This window comes from Anopheles stephensi, chromosome 2, assembly GCF_013141755.1.
Source record: "Anopheles stephensi strain Indian chromosome 2, UCI_ANSTEP_V1.0, whole genome shotgun sequence".
Taxonomy (NCBI): domain Eukaryota; kingdom Metazoa; phylum Arthropoda; class Insecta; order Diptera; family Culicidae; genus Anopheles; species Anopheles stephensi.
This window is the reverse complement of record NC_050202.1, coordinates 16,148,827-16,163,005: the sequence shown is the minus strand read 5'-3', so window position 1 is coordinate 16,163,005 and position 14,179 is coordinate 16,148,827. Positions and strand designations below refer to the sequence as shown.

General features: G+C 43.6%; 1 protein-coding gene across 2 annotated transcripts in view; it reads right to left on the bottom strand.

Annotated features, from left to right (window-relative positions):
• LOC118506207 (protein sax-3-like) overlaps positions 1-14,179 on the bottom strand; it is a 112,229-nt gene that overhangs the window by 20,387 nt on the left and 77,663 nt on the right. For both annotated transcript variants that reach the window (XM_036043014.1, XM_036043015.1), the window contains exon 5: positions 689-982. In XM_036043014.1, coding sequence (XP_035898907.1) covers positions 689-982 — 294 coding nt within the window. The remainder of the gene's footprint in view (positions 1-688; positions 983-14,179) is intronic.

Sequence of the window (14,179 nt, the reverse complement as noted above, 5' to 3'; positions counted from 1 at the left end):
AGTACATTATACGCCGGGTCAAAAGAGATTGATGCAGCAGTGCACGATGGTCATTCATGAGACCGGCGACATAATTGAATGAAAGTTTGAAGAAGTTCCCAGTCGGAGTTTTTGGGGCGAGTGCATTTGCTTATCTCGCTAAAGTGGTTTGTATCGTAAATTAGTGTGGGCTGGCGTTCGAATCTGTGCCCAGGTGTGATGAGAACTATATGCTTGCACTGCTTAGTTAGCCCACATATACCTAGATAAGCGGATTTAAGTTGGAAAAGCATCAAGTGATAAGACCTAATAATAAACAAAGTAAAGCTTTATAACTCATCAGGTGCATAAATGGATATTAGGCAGAGATGTCTTGGTTGGACTTATTTGTTAGTTGAGAAAAGAAAATGAGGAAACCTTCAACGCAGCTTAAAAATTCACGACTGCACAACACCCCCGCTCGAACCTCAACTCTTGGCTGATACACTGAGCTGACCATATATAGTCAAGAGTACTCCAGGTCTCAGATAACTAGTCATGAGATATAGACTAGGCTTATGAATCCCAAAAAAGAAGTCATTAAACCTAACTCCACATTCCACACTTTATACAGCTCAAAGTTCAGCAGGACCTCTACTAAATCCCCAACCCAACGATAAACTTGAAACTTTCAATTTTCGCACCATTGATGCCTGCATCCTTTACTTACATGCAATCTGTAGCGTAGCGTTGCGACTCTCGGCAGTTCCGGCAATGTTCGTAGCGACGCACCGATACACCCCGGAATCGTTCTCCTTCTTGCTGTGCAACGTTCGCAGGAAGAACAGCGAGCCCGCCGGGAGTAGGATGTTGTTCGGTGTAAGCTTCATCGGTTCACCATCCTTGTACCAGTGGATGGTCGGTTCCGGCTTCCCGTCCGCTTTACAGTTTAGCGTTACGGGATCATTTTTCGGTACGATCTGGTTGTTGGGATGTTCGATGATTCGAGGGGGACGATACTGGCCTGGAAGGAAAGCGTAGAATCGATCGGTTAATATTTTGTTCTATTTGAGCTCGGAAATGTTCCCTCCCACGCTTCACAACCCTTCATCTTGAATCGCCCAAGAATTAACAGCAGCAATCCGGATCATTGTCAAATATGCAAATTTTATACTAGTTCCAACACACACACAATCTTTCCGGTCTGGGAGCCATAATCCTGAACAACCCTTTCGTAGGCTCGAGGAAGGAATAAACACCAGGAGACCATCGGCCAAATGGTACAAGTTGATAAAGTTATAATTTAAACTTGCTCCCGGTTCGCATGGGTCCCGTTAGGCAAAAACCGAAACTAATCCCTCCCCAAAGCCTGTGTTTTCCGAGTAGACGACTGTGAAGCTGTTGATAGCGCCATGTTCACGTAATGATTTCAAATGACTCACAGGCTTATAAAACGAGTGGAGAGAGCCTTTGGTGCTACCACAGCTACCCAAGTGGCTTCAGAAGAATCGACAGCCCGCACCCGGGCTAGGTTGCGCGCCTGTCGCCGTAATAACAAGTTCTCATTTCATGATCCCAATATCTTATGCACAACCCGGCCGGTTGCCGTTTCACGGCAACCTGGCAAAGCGGCCGAGCAGAGGTTCGGATAAGAAGACCGGAAGGATAGCCACGGATAGCGTCGTGTCTGCAATGGATGGCCATGCAAATGGAAGCCGTTTAATATACACTCAATTTGACAGCTTCATTTAATCAACGCAAACCCGGAGTGTCATCATGGTTCCCCTGTCCATGGGAGCGCTCGCTCTCTCTGGGGCGGGTTTGAATTTCCTGCGCACTGCACTTTCTCAAGCAATCGTTCCCTCAGGCGCGACGACCTTCTGCAAACTGCAGTCAGTACATTTCAGAAACCTTGGCTCTCCGAAGGACCTACCCCCAACGAACTGGTTCGCTTCCCTCACGGATTAAGCTTCGATTGTGGCGTCTACAACCTGTCGTCGTAAAGTTGTTGCTTGCATTTGCCTGCAGCGAAAGTGCATTTGACAGGCCGTGAGGGAGCAACAAGAAGAAAACGAAACGTTGATGATGATGATGATGAAGATAATGTTGAATCCATTTCGCAGACAAATGTGAGGCGGTCTATAGTCGGGATGCGAAATGTTTTGGTAGCCCGTGCGAAGCTCTTGAAAGAATAAGTGTCGAAACAAAATGGTGAGCCTGAAATGTGGCGTAAATTATACTTTCCATAGCGTTTACTTAATTATCAAATTAATTTTGAGCCGACAACAGACGGAAGCTTCAATTGGACCAAGAAGCTTCTACTGTTCATGAAGGATGTTATTTATGTTATGGAAAAATGTCCTTAATTAGCGATTACAATGGAAGATCAGGCAAATTTTGTATCAAACATTTCCTAATGGTCTTTCAATATTTGATGCAATAAGAGTTTAAGTCTCTCTATAAGAGTTCAAGAAAGGTCTTCATGAATGGTTTATTCAAGGCATCACCTCAAGGTTTGCATAATTTGACAGTAAATAATCCCAAGACAACAAAGCATCGTATGCACTTCCTCGACGATTATATTCCGATCTAAAGCGTACATTATTGCACACACTAGCCTACACCATTTTACCCCCACACTAAGCAACGAGTGCAATTGTCGCAGTGCTTTCACCCACATCATGCCGCCATCGCTGCTTTGACGCTCTAAACTAGGAACGCACGAACCAGGCACGCAAATATGGCGCTATAAAAAAAGGCAAAGCATTGCATACGCTGCGAATAGAGATCGAAGATCAATCAGGTGGACCCCGCATTATCGCCCGTCAGCTGCACAGCACTAGGACGACGACGACGGTCGACCGTTTTCTGCAAGCTTTATGAGCGCACTCCCATTGCACATGCACACACTCGGGAGGAGGTGGCACTGAACGACACATGACGCACGATGGCAAGTTGCAAAACGAGGTACGTGGGATGCAACCGCCTAGAGCGCCGTTCCATAATTGCACATTTATTAGCCATTGTCTTGGAAGGAAATGTCATTTGTGTGCGTGGTATTATGAACTGCACCATAATCGGTTGGGCTTTTCTTTTTCTCCACCCTTTTTCGCTCCATAGCCGTCAGCGGGATAGATCGGTTTACGCTTAAAACGCTGGATGGAAGTTTATGTGCTAAAGAAATCGGTTCTTTACAACATCCTGCAGGCATCGTTAATATGAGCATAGCGCGGCAGCATAACCTGTGCATTTAAAGTAGGCAAGAGCTAAAAGAGAAGCACCTTAAGCTTTTTAAAAGCTCCCATATGGCGGGACAGGTCTTGATTGTAGAATGCTAGGCGTTTTTCTTATTTTTTTTAAGATCAAACACTCTTGCAAAAGGTAGCTAGCTCCAATTAGTCAAGGAAATGTAGGCCTCCTGAAATATAAATAATCTTCATTAGTCTTTCAAAAGCTATCCGAATGCATTTATAGGTTTCCTTAAACGTCTCCTGTCCTCAAGAAAATGAGAAAAGTTGTAGATTATCGTACCATGGTAACTATGGGTACTACAGTAAGGTTGTACTTGAGTCGCTCGCCAATCCTGGACTTATCGAGTTATATTTGCTTGATATCTCCATTTTTCAACTTAAAGCTCATGTTGTCCTCGAGCTCAATTTTTCTTCTGGTTTTCGGATAAAACTATCATGCTAACCTTCAGGTTTCCGCCATGTTGGTTCGCCATTGCGTCATTGCGGAAGATTTTTTTGTGAATATTCTTAAAGAATTGTTAAATTAAGGGTCTCTTCTGAATTTGTGAGATTTGAAGTCTATTCTGAATCCCATGGCTGTTATTTATTTCTGACTTCACCTGCTTGAAGTATAATTGTAATTATAAGTTATTTACTACTACATTAAGACGTTCAAATTATGCCAGCAAAGTTAACGTCTGGTAGCAAACTTCGAGGAGAAGAACTTCTTCTTCTTCTTTCTTGGCCTGCTCCTATGCAGCACGTCTAAGAGACAAGCCCTGGTGTCCAATCCGTTGCCAGGAGACTTGGTCCATCTCTTAGGATCTCAGGAGTTTGTGGAGCCCGTAGAAGGGACGCATCCTCAAGCCTCGTTGATTGTCTTTCGTTCAGTAAATTAAAGTTCCTTAAGGTTCTACTCTTCATCAGACGTTGAAGAATCTTAACTAATGGGCTAGTCTTTGAAATGTTAAATAATATTTACCCAAAGAAGCTCAATAAAATCAATTAAATACATTCCCCAAAATTCATTACCCACAATCAGTGTCAATAAACTATTTTTTTGTTATATCTAAACAGTTTTTTGAATGTATTCCAATGTTAAATTAATCGAGGTTTGCAGTTGTAGAATCAATTTGAAGTATGAAATCTCGGAGAACAAATTCCTAAAACAGACTCTGAGAATAACTTTAAAACAATGAACAGTTAACGACTGTTTTATGAGCTCTTGATTAAATCACTATGAATATCAGTCAACTAATAAAGTTACTGATAAAATGTTGTACAACATGTCCAAGAAACAAAACAGTACGGTGCAAGCCGCCATAGTTAATGTATAAATATGTCCAAGAAACATTCAAAATTAGATAGGGCCAAGCCTCCAATATACTGGACATATACTATTCTGCTATGGGTTATTTACAGTATCAAAAATTCAAGCACAACCGATGCAATGGGAGCAGGTAGAATAGCTACGTAAATAGAAGAAGTAGAATTTTAAGTAGAAGAAATTTTTTAACTTCTACAATCTAAATAACCGAACATCAAGACTTATATTGCTGCATTCCATCAAGACAAATATATCTCTCAACAGATTTCCTAAGCGATATAAATGAAAACAGCAAATGTGGCGACATCGAATCTTTCTTCCCGTACGCAACAAGAACCTTTTGCTTAAAACGCAAACCAAACTGGCTTGTTTATGATTTTGATGAAATAAATAGCTGGAAAAAATGCAACACGTTTCTCTGTTACCAGCTCATTCGGTTTTTGTCCAACCAACAAAAAAAAACCTTTTGCTGACTCAAACTCAACCAACCCGCGTTCCTCCCCAATAACACTGAATCAAAGATCAAGAAAAGGGTATTTCTGACAACTTCATCCTTTACAACACACAACGGGCAGAACGAGAACATCAGACCAGCCAGGTCCAGCGCAGTTTGGAGCGTTCAAACGCACAACAGTGTTTTGATTTTTCGCCGCCACCAATGATCTCAACCGCCAGTAACAAGTGAGATGAAAATCGGAGGAAATGGCTGGCTGACGCTGACTTTGGCGATGAGTAAATATTTTCCTTTCCACAAGCTGTTCACAAACCGTTGACTGCGCGCTGCTGAATGTTTCCCTCCACATTCCGTGGCCGTTCGCACTTCTCCCACTGTTCTCTCGCCACTTGACATAATAGTTCGAAATTCCGCTGTCAGCTAGGGCCTCTCTCTGGCAGGGTTAAGTGAGGTGATGGAAGAACGCGGAACGCGATACATACTCTATACACACGGTACACGGCGGCACGGAAAGTGAGTCCGTTGCTGGTCCATAAATAAATCAACGCCAATCATCATGCAAAAAAATAAACCCGAGCCAAACGGTCCCTCCAACTCGTGCCTGTGCATGCTTTTTTCTTTCTGTTTATGCCACACAGATATTGTGTTGATCGCACTCTGATGGTGGACCATTCATCATCCCGCTAAGTAGGAAATTATGGCAACGCGCGTGTGAGCGGGGTACCGGTGTGCGTGCCGCATTTGTCAAAAAACGGCATTCTCCCACGACGGTTATTGGGTGATATAATGTTTTCCTTCAATTTAAAAGCCGAAACCTCATTCGTCCAATTTAATTAAAATCGTTATCAACGGCGTAACGCGCGCACCTAATCAACACCGGACAACGATTTGGTGTCTGCGTGGGACAGCCAAACTGTTGGAAAGACCGTCTTGAGTACGTGCACGAGAGATGATGATGTGCTCAGCGAGACATTCCAAAGGCGCCACAGCTCCCATATAAGCTACACCACAAACAACATTCCGCTTCCGAGCAACGTGTGAGCGCTTCTGCTGCTGTTTGACGTTGTCTTCTCCGCAAAGCTGCCGCTTAACTGTGTTGTTTTGCATCCGAAAATTTATGAGCTGTGCATTGAGATGGCGACTCGCTCCCTCCCCAAAAATATGGTGGCGATGCATGGTTCTACACCACTCCCCGTGCGATACTATAATGGTGTTAGACCAAGCTCGGCCAACAGTCTTCTTAGTCCCTGGTGACGTTGTCACACCGAAACCGGTATCCGGAGGATCTAAGGATGAAAGGAACCTATCGTTGGTAGAGTTCATATACTGGATATGCTCTGGATACCCTTTGCACTTTTATTGCATCCACACCATCATGCACAGGAAATCGTCCGGTGGCCTCTTTTTAGCCCGGGGAGACACCGTTTACCACACCGCCACCGCCACCAGCTTTTATTGAGAAATTTTATTGATATAGTTTTTAATGGCGGTGCCTTTGACAAATTTAACGACCAACACACACAGTCTCTTCTCACCCTCCGGACGTAGCGGTAGTAAGAACAAAACAGTCAGCGTATCAACGCTAGTTCTGACGCGACCTGATTCGGCCCCAATTTAGATTAGTGCAGCCGTTAGAAAACAACCATGGGACATTAGTTTGGTCATTTTTATGGACATGAAGCGACTGGAAACCATGATGCCATCTACTTATTGCATGTATGCAATTTTATGTATAAAGACCTCAGAATATGGGCACAATGAACATAAAAAACTTAGGGGACTTTATTTCAACCCAAATTTCATGACCTTATTTTCAAATAACATTATTTACTTAGCTGCAGAAACACATGCAGAGAAAATATTTGACAGGCAACTAACATTTGAAAGTTTGACATGTAACGCTTCGTAACGCTTCCAGATTTAAATTCAAGCAATTTTGATTAACTCTCGATCATCCACTAATTTTAATATTAATTTTAATTTGAATATTTATACAACAAATTGATCAATTATTTTATTCCTTAAGAGGAATCGATTAAGTTAGACAAGGCGTTACTTTATGGATATTGTTGTCTTTACGACTGTCCCGATACGTGATTAAATACCGCCTAACCGATCACCGGTAAACCATAGCGACCTTTAACATAAAATAACTCTCGTCACTAAAGTTCACAATAAAATATGCTTTAAATGTGCTGATCGGCTCATTTATTACCACAATTGAGGACAACAATTAACTCCTTCCCACAAGGGTCCACAGCAGGACAAAACTAATTGCACCTACGGTAATGTGTTCCTGCCTGCTTGCCAGCCAGCCATACCGGACGGGTTAAGGGTGTTCTCCAATTAGTGCACACACACAGTTCATCGCAGACGACCCCCAGAGTGACGCTAAACTATTGCACTCTTTCCCTGATGATGTGGCCGGGTCAACTGACGTGGGTTAATCACTCATCTCGCGTAGCTCGCCAGGAGTGTAGTTCGGGCCAGCACACACCTACCTTCCTTGTGAGACCGACAGAAACGGTGGTCAACGATCCGTGTGGCATGCGTGTGTCTTGCTCCGGTCGTGCTCATTCAATGCACTCATCATCATCATCAACACCGGACACGTGACTTCTTTGACTCGTCGTGACTCACGGGCTCGTTGCCAAACACGTGGAGTCTGCCCCACCATCGAACACTGAACGATTTTTGGTCGATGCAGTGAGACGGAGGTTTAGGTTCAATCGTTGAAAAATTATCCCGAAACCACTCTCCGAGTTGTTTGAGGTGCACAGATGAAGTTGAAAAATGCGGTACAAGCAGCAGAGGACGACAGACACACAGCGTCGTGTGTCAGAGAGAGTTCAGGGCAAAGGTAACACAGAATGACATTGCCGGCAGACTGGCATGGCAAACCAATGGCTGTGTGTTCTGTGTGAAGAAACTGCGGGAGACTGGGAGACATGAACGGGTATAATGAGGTTGCAAGCTGTCAACAAGAACAACTCTTTTCATTTTTCTTTCTGTGGTTTTCCCCGGGAGTTGTTGGGGATGCTGGTTCTTTTGTGGAAAAAACTGAGCATCACTTTGTAGGTTTAAAGTGTTTTAAAGCTGTTTCGTTGGATAAAGAGACCAAAACTTTTTTTTTATCAGACCATGACTTTGGACAAATTCCATGGCATCGAACGTCAAAACTGATAAAGCGGATTAAATTTAAATCAAAGATCTCCATAAAGTACATTTACCTGTTCAGATAATTTTGTCCAGGTATCTCCAATATCTACATCCTACGCCTACACCAATATCACCTTAAAACTTGTCTGATCTCGCTGGCCAGCGACTAATATAACCTAATTTACCAGCCATCAACATCATCGAGCCCGCTATGCTAATTCAGCTAAACCACGCCGATGTTTAAGGCTTTCTAGCGGATGAGTCCCGGCTGTAACGTAAAGAAAAAAAACCTTCCCTGTGACACGAAGGACACCCAGTTGCGACATGAACCTAAAACCCAACGACGATAACGTAAACTGTTCCGGTAATGGGTCGAAAATTGGGGAACTAATTTGGGGGTGCCACGACCACGGTCGAAAGTTCCGGCGAAATCGATTGCGTTCATTAATTCTAGCTCCAAATAATTCGAACCAACGAAGCACGCAAAATGGTGAAAGAATTTCTAAGCCCCCACATTCCTACCACAACAGGGACGCCCGCATTATTTCCAACTAAAAATAAAGAAAAAGCTGTTTCAGCATGGAGAATGGAGTTCAGTAGGGAAGTGCTTTCGTCCAACCGTTTGGGGGCCACACTCGCTCGATCCTCCACATTCTAGCGAACGGTAAAATGAACGAAAAATGGAAAATGATGCGGATGTACACTAAATTTCGTTCCCGGTAAGCCAGCAGTTTATACCCACAAAACTGCTCATCCCGAAACACGGAACTCAAGGCACGCGGAATGCAAGGACACGATTGTTGGCTTGATTGCGACCTAAACGCAAACAGTGTCGATATGCTCGGTGGAAATCAACTTCCCCCAACCAACGCTCACCACCTAAAAACCTACCACCACACCAACGGAAAGCTCGTGTTGATCCTTCCCATTAGAACCCACGGAAATGGGAGCGTCCGCCACCAACCATCGTGAATGAGAGGCTCCATTTTAAGGATTTAATTAATTTTAGACACGCCAACCCCATTTCGGTGTTGCGTATCATTTCATATTCATAGAATATTTAGAATGAGATTTCTACGAAAAACCCAACCGGTTTTTCGACGCCCGTAACGCACCGAACAACGGCACAACAATAACGAGGCTACGTTTGGTTAGGCTTTTTTACTGCCCCCTAATTGCCTAATGCTTTTTTACGCAAATTGGTTAACCGAGTGCGGTGGTGTGGTGGAAGCCGCAGTTGTTGGTGAGAGATGTAGTGGAAAGTGTGTTTTCCATTTGGGCGTCTGCTTTTTTCCCTCCCTATTAGTGATGATTTCCTAAACGATCCTGACCTATTTTAGGCCAGGTAGTAGATTATAGCCTCTGTAGTTCTGGATGTATCGGCATGTAAAAACAAACTTGTTGGTTTATAGCACTAAAACAATTGACTTTATAAAAGTCCGCTAAAGTTTATAAAAGCGCCGTCTGACGGATGTCCGATGGGTCGTCCGGTGTCATTCTCATGACATGACCAGCCCACTGGAGCCTGGCGAGTCTAATTCGCTGCAAGATGCAGAGAAAATCGTACAGCTCGTACAGCTCGTCATTTAAGAGGCTCCTCCATTGTCCTTTCACACATACGGGACCTAAAATCGTACTGAGCATCTTCCTCTTGAACGCGGAATTCCAATATACGCTTTTTATATCCCATGGCTCTAACTACTTCTTCAGAAAATAAATAACAAAACAGTCCTTTTTGAGACACTCCGTTGGTCGAGGCAACAGCGGCGCCGATATTCAGACGGTAGGACTGGTGATCAAAAACCATCCAGATTCAACCTAATCACCCTATACTCAGGACTGACTATCCAGCTACGGGTAAAATGAAGTCAAGGAATGTCGGAAAAGGCAGGCCGAGAGATTCAAGTAAGAAGAGTTATGGAATATTCAAGAGGAAGAATTGCTTCTTCAAGAGACAGGGAATGATCCGTATGAGAATCGACACCCGCCTTCAACTCCTCAATGAAGAGAGTAGATAGTTAAGACTCAATTTAGATGACAACTACAACCGTTCTTCGTGGTTGAAGAGCCAACATAAATTTAACATCGTTTACAAACACAAGACATCAGCCAACATCAGTTAAATGCAACATCGAAGACAATCCAAAATAATAAAATGATTACTTTTGATTATCAGATGTCCTTTGCATGTGTGGTCGAACTGTTGGTAAGATTTTTATTCTGAAATTGTATCTTTATCATATGGTTTTGCAGGAATTCCCCCGTAGCGCTGGCTTCAGTAAGAACATATCCAATTTCATAACAGACATCCACGCTACACATCCACGAACAACACCTAACACTAATAATCCGCACCATCTGCTCCTCATCTGCTTCGTTGCAAACATTCCCGCTTCAAGTCACCGGAGGTTGCATAAAATCTCCCGCTGATAAGCCGATATTGGGAAGGCTTTTACGATGTTTTTATTACAACTCCAAATAAGGAAACCAGTGGTGGGGTTTCAGTTTTTTTTTTCGATTCGATACCTAAAGCAAATAATTTTGCTCTTCATCGACGACCCTAAAGTATGTCTGCTTGGACAGTTGGTGTACGCGTGGGCGATGCGCGCTCCACGGAATTTCTTCGCCAATGTACATTCCAGCCATTTGGAAGGTGGGAGATATTCAAAGCACCCGAAGATACAGACGTTAAAACAACTGGTTGCAGTGCCGCTATGAACCACACGCTTCTGGAGGCGGATTTCGTTTCGATTTCGCACTCACTACTCTCGCTCGGTCGAAAGTTTTACGGCATGAAATTTAAAGCGTGCAGCAACTATGTCTAGTCCCCAAAACCCTTCACAGCACCGAGGAGACCAGAGTCCAGAGACCACCACCACGAGACAAGGGCGACCGATGGATTCTTGTGGCGCGTGCGTTGGATGAAACGAACGGCAAATGTTGCAAAGGTATAATTTAGATCAACTACTCGATACGATGGACACCTAGCGAATGTATGTATAGCTTATGCTGCGCGGTTAAGGATGGATGCAAACTTTGTTTCTACAAATACTTGGGCGAACCATCGTCGGAGCAGTTTATTTTCTCCAGCTGGTCGTCTATGAAATTGTTTCCTTTTCTTGTACGTTTACGATCATGGTCTTCGAATAGGATCCCCCCTTTCTTGACTTCAGTTCATTGTACATTGTTGGCCCTACTGAGGCATCACATACTATGTGCTTTACTTGCGGAATAGTGCATTGAAATATCAGCTTAAGGCGGTTTGAAACCCTATTTAAGTTACATTACTATGCGGGAAATGTTGATCCATAATTGTAGGATAGATTTAAAGATATCTTGAGACTAGACTAGACATCAAAAATACTGTACTAACATTTCCGAATGAATACTGAATTTCTATAGAGTAAGTCTTGATACAACCCTTATGATGTCTAACAGCACTGGACATACAACAGATGTATTTTATAAAGCCAAACACCGAACATAGTGCGAATGGGTCACAGGTCTGAAACCTGCCCAGCAACCACGCCACCGATTGTTTCTCGGCGGCCTCCCCGCCCCGGAGGGAAACATACTGTTTCAATAAATCAGCATCAATGCTAGTAGCAAAATCGTGGCCTGTACGTGGGCATCACACCACACCAGCAGGGGTCGATGTTTTCGCTGTTGTTTTACGTCCGTATTACTCTCCAACAAGGTCCACCCCCTCCTCCCGTCAGTAGTCTGTAGCCCACCATCTCCTGTTAGCACGCAATGGAATTGATCCGAACCTGCCGTTTCTTCTTCTACCGCTTCAGTCCCAGTTTTAGTGTGCCGATCAACACGACATGCAAAAATTTGCCTGCGAACTTTAACGCGCAGCACAGACAACGGCAACAACATTCGGCGGGCGTCAGCTATCCCTACAGCACCACCGCGACAATGACAAGAAGTAACACAAGTTTCGGTGCGTTTAGGATAAGCCGCTACTACTGTGGCTCTGCACCACACAACGCCGCTCTACTAGGTTGCCAGTTCAAGTATCAATTTCTTCGTCTCATGTGTCAAATATTTGAAGTACAGTTAACAAAAAATGTATAGCTGGGATTTTTGTCGTTGAAGTTTGAAGTAGAAAACCCGTACCGGAGTGGACGATTTAAAAACTTGTTTGGCTCACTGCGCTCTGCGTATGGAAACCGTGTACTAGTTGTCTTGGGTGACTGCCAACCACCTGTGCTATATTTTATCAACAAATCATCAAATCTGTCATGATAAAAGTTATTCAGAGGGTAGTTTTTATGGTATGACATGCAGCTTTTTGTTGGGCTACCTACCACTGACATCAAAAGAGGTATATCAAGGCGTTAATTTGCTTGATTATCGATAATATAGACCTATGGCAAAGAGAATTGTTTTGCAGATATTCTGAGAACTCAATCTTCAACAACTCTCCATTAATCCTTCAAAAGCCTTATTGAGTTATTCCACACGATTGTATTTGGTACATAAATAAACACCCTCCTCAGGCAATTCATCAAGGAAACGAGGAACAATCAAATGTAAATAGTCGAAAAGGTACAAAACTAGCATTTTGCCAATAGTCTGTTCAAACAAAACACCTTTTTGGCCAAACTAGCAAGCTACACAGCAATAGACATTAAAAACTCATTCCCGTTGCGAGTCCCGCGAACACAGCAAACATGCTCCACAACTGCTCAACAAATCATCATTAATAATCCCATTAGCGAACAGCCAAACGAAAATTGAACCCAGCCCCCAAAAAGCAACTCTCGGGCACACACAGTTTGAATGATTTGAAGCTATTTTTTAACATACACCGACGCGCGCGCCTGAGAGCGAATTGCTGAAACATTGTGTTTCTTCGAAACCCCTCCGAACAAGGTTTACACATATCTTGCGAAGCAGTTTCCAAACGATCTTGCATCAGAGCAAAACATGCCTCTTTCTTTCCCAAAAAAGCACGTGCAACTTTTACACAACCCTAGCAGAAAAAGGTATCATACTGCCGTCCCTACGAAAAAGGGACGGCTCTCTCCTCAAGAGAGACGTGGTGCTTGTTGTTGACATCACCGAAAAACAGCAACACAACGTGAAACGCCAAAACAAATGCTAAATTTAAGCGCACGGATCATCCATCTTTCCAAGATGTCTCACTTTGCGCTGTACACGATTCATCACTAAGAAACGCTCGGACTGGTTTTCTTGGGCCCGTTGCACTGTGAACGTTGGGAAGGGTTAATGCGCGAGGTAAGGGCGACGAAGCCCTGCGATCCGTGACGAAAACCGGCTCCAAAAAAGCATCTTCAGCGAGACACGTCACCCATGCTGTCGTCGTACTTGAAAAACTAGACTTGTTTCGGTGAGACCCCGGCCGCCGTTCAGGGGACCCGTGCCGGTCTCTTCAAAAGTCAAGTAATTGGAGCGAGGAACGAAAGGGATCCACGACCCCCGAAGTGAAGTTTCTTGGGAGTGAAGGGAAGGGTCTGCAATGCTTGAGAATTTGTCCGAGAATGTTATCCGAATGAAATTCTGTTTTTCGTCATGAGTCGGCACAACACCTTTCGGCTCGGGGATTTGTGCGAAATCAGGGCTTCAGGCGTAGAAACATTTTGTCTTTCTAGGGAGAATATCCCAAGGTGCACAAATCATCAAGGAAGCTTATCTTAATATTTTTAATGATGTGCTTTTTAAACACATTAAGATAGTAACAGAAACTAATGAATTAATTATTATCCCATTCGAAGACTTGGTGGTAGCGACCTCTGATGGACTCTTGAAACTGTCCGAAGTCTTGAAAAGGCCCAGTACAGAGCACTGATCTTTTGGATGCTTCCTAACTATTGCGGGATGTGCCACAAAAAGAGTGACACTAAAAATCGTGTCTTCACCAAGCAATCCCCAATTCTCCAAAGTTTGTAGGCTTCCAAGAATTTCAGCAAGATGTTTATGAGCCACGGAGCGCCATCAAGAATTTCTTTTGCAGTATTTTCCAGTAAGTTGAGGTGAGAAAATCTTCACCAAGTAATTTTCATTACATGTTTTGAACACAAT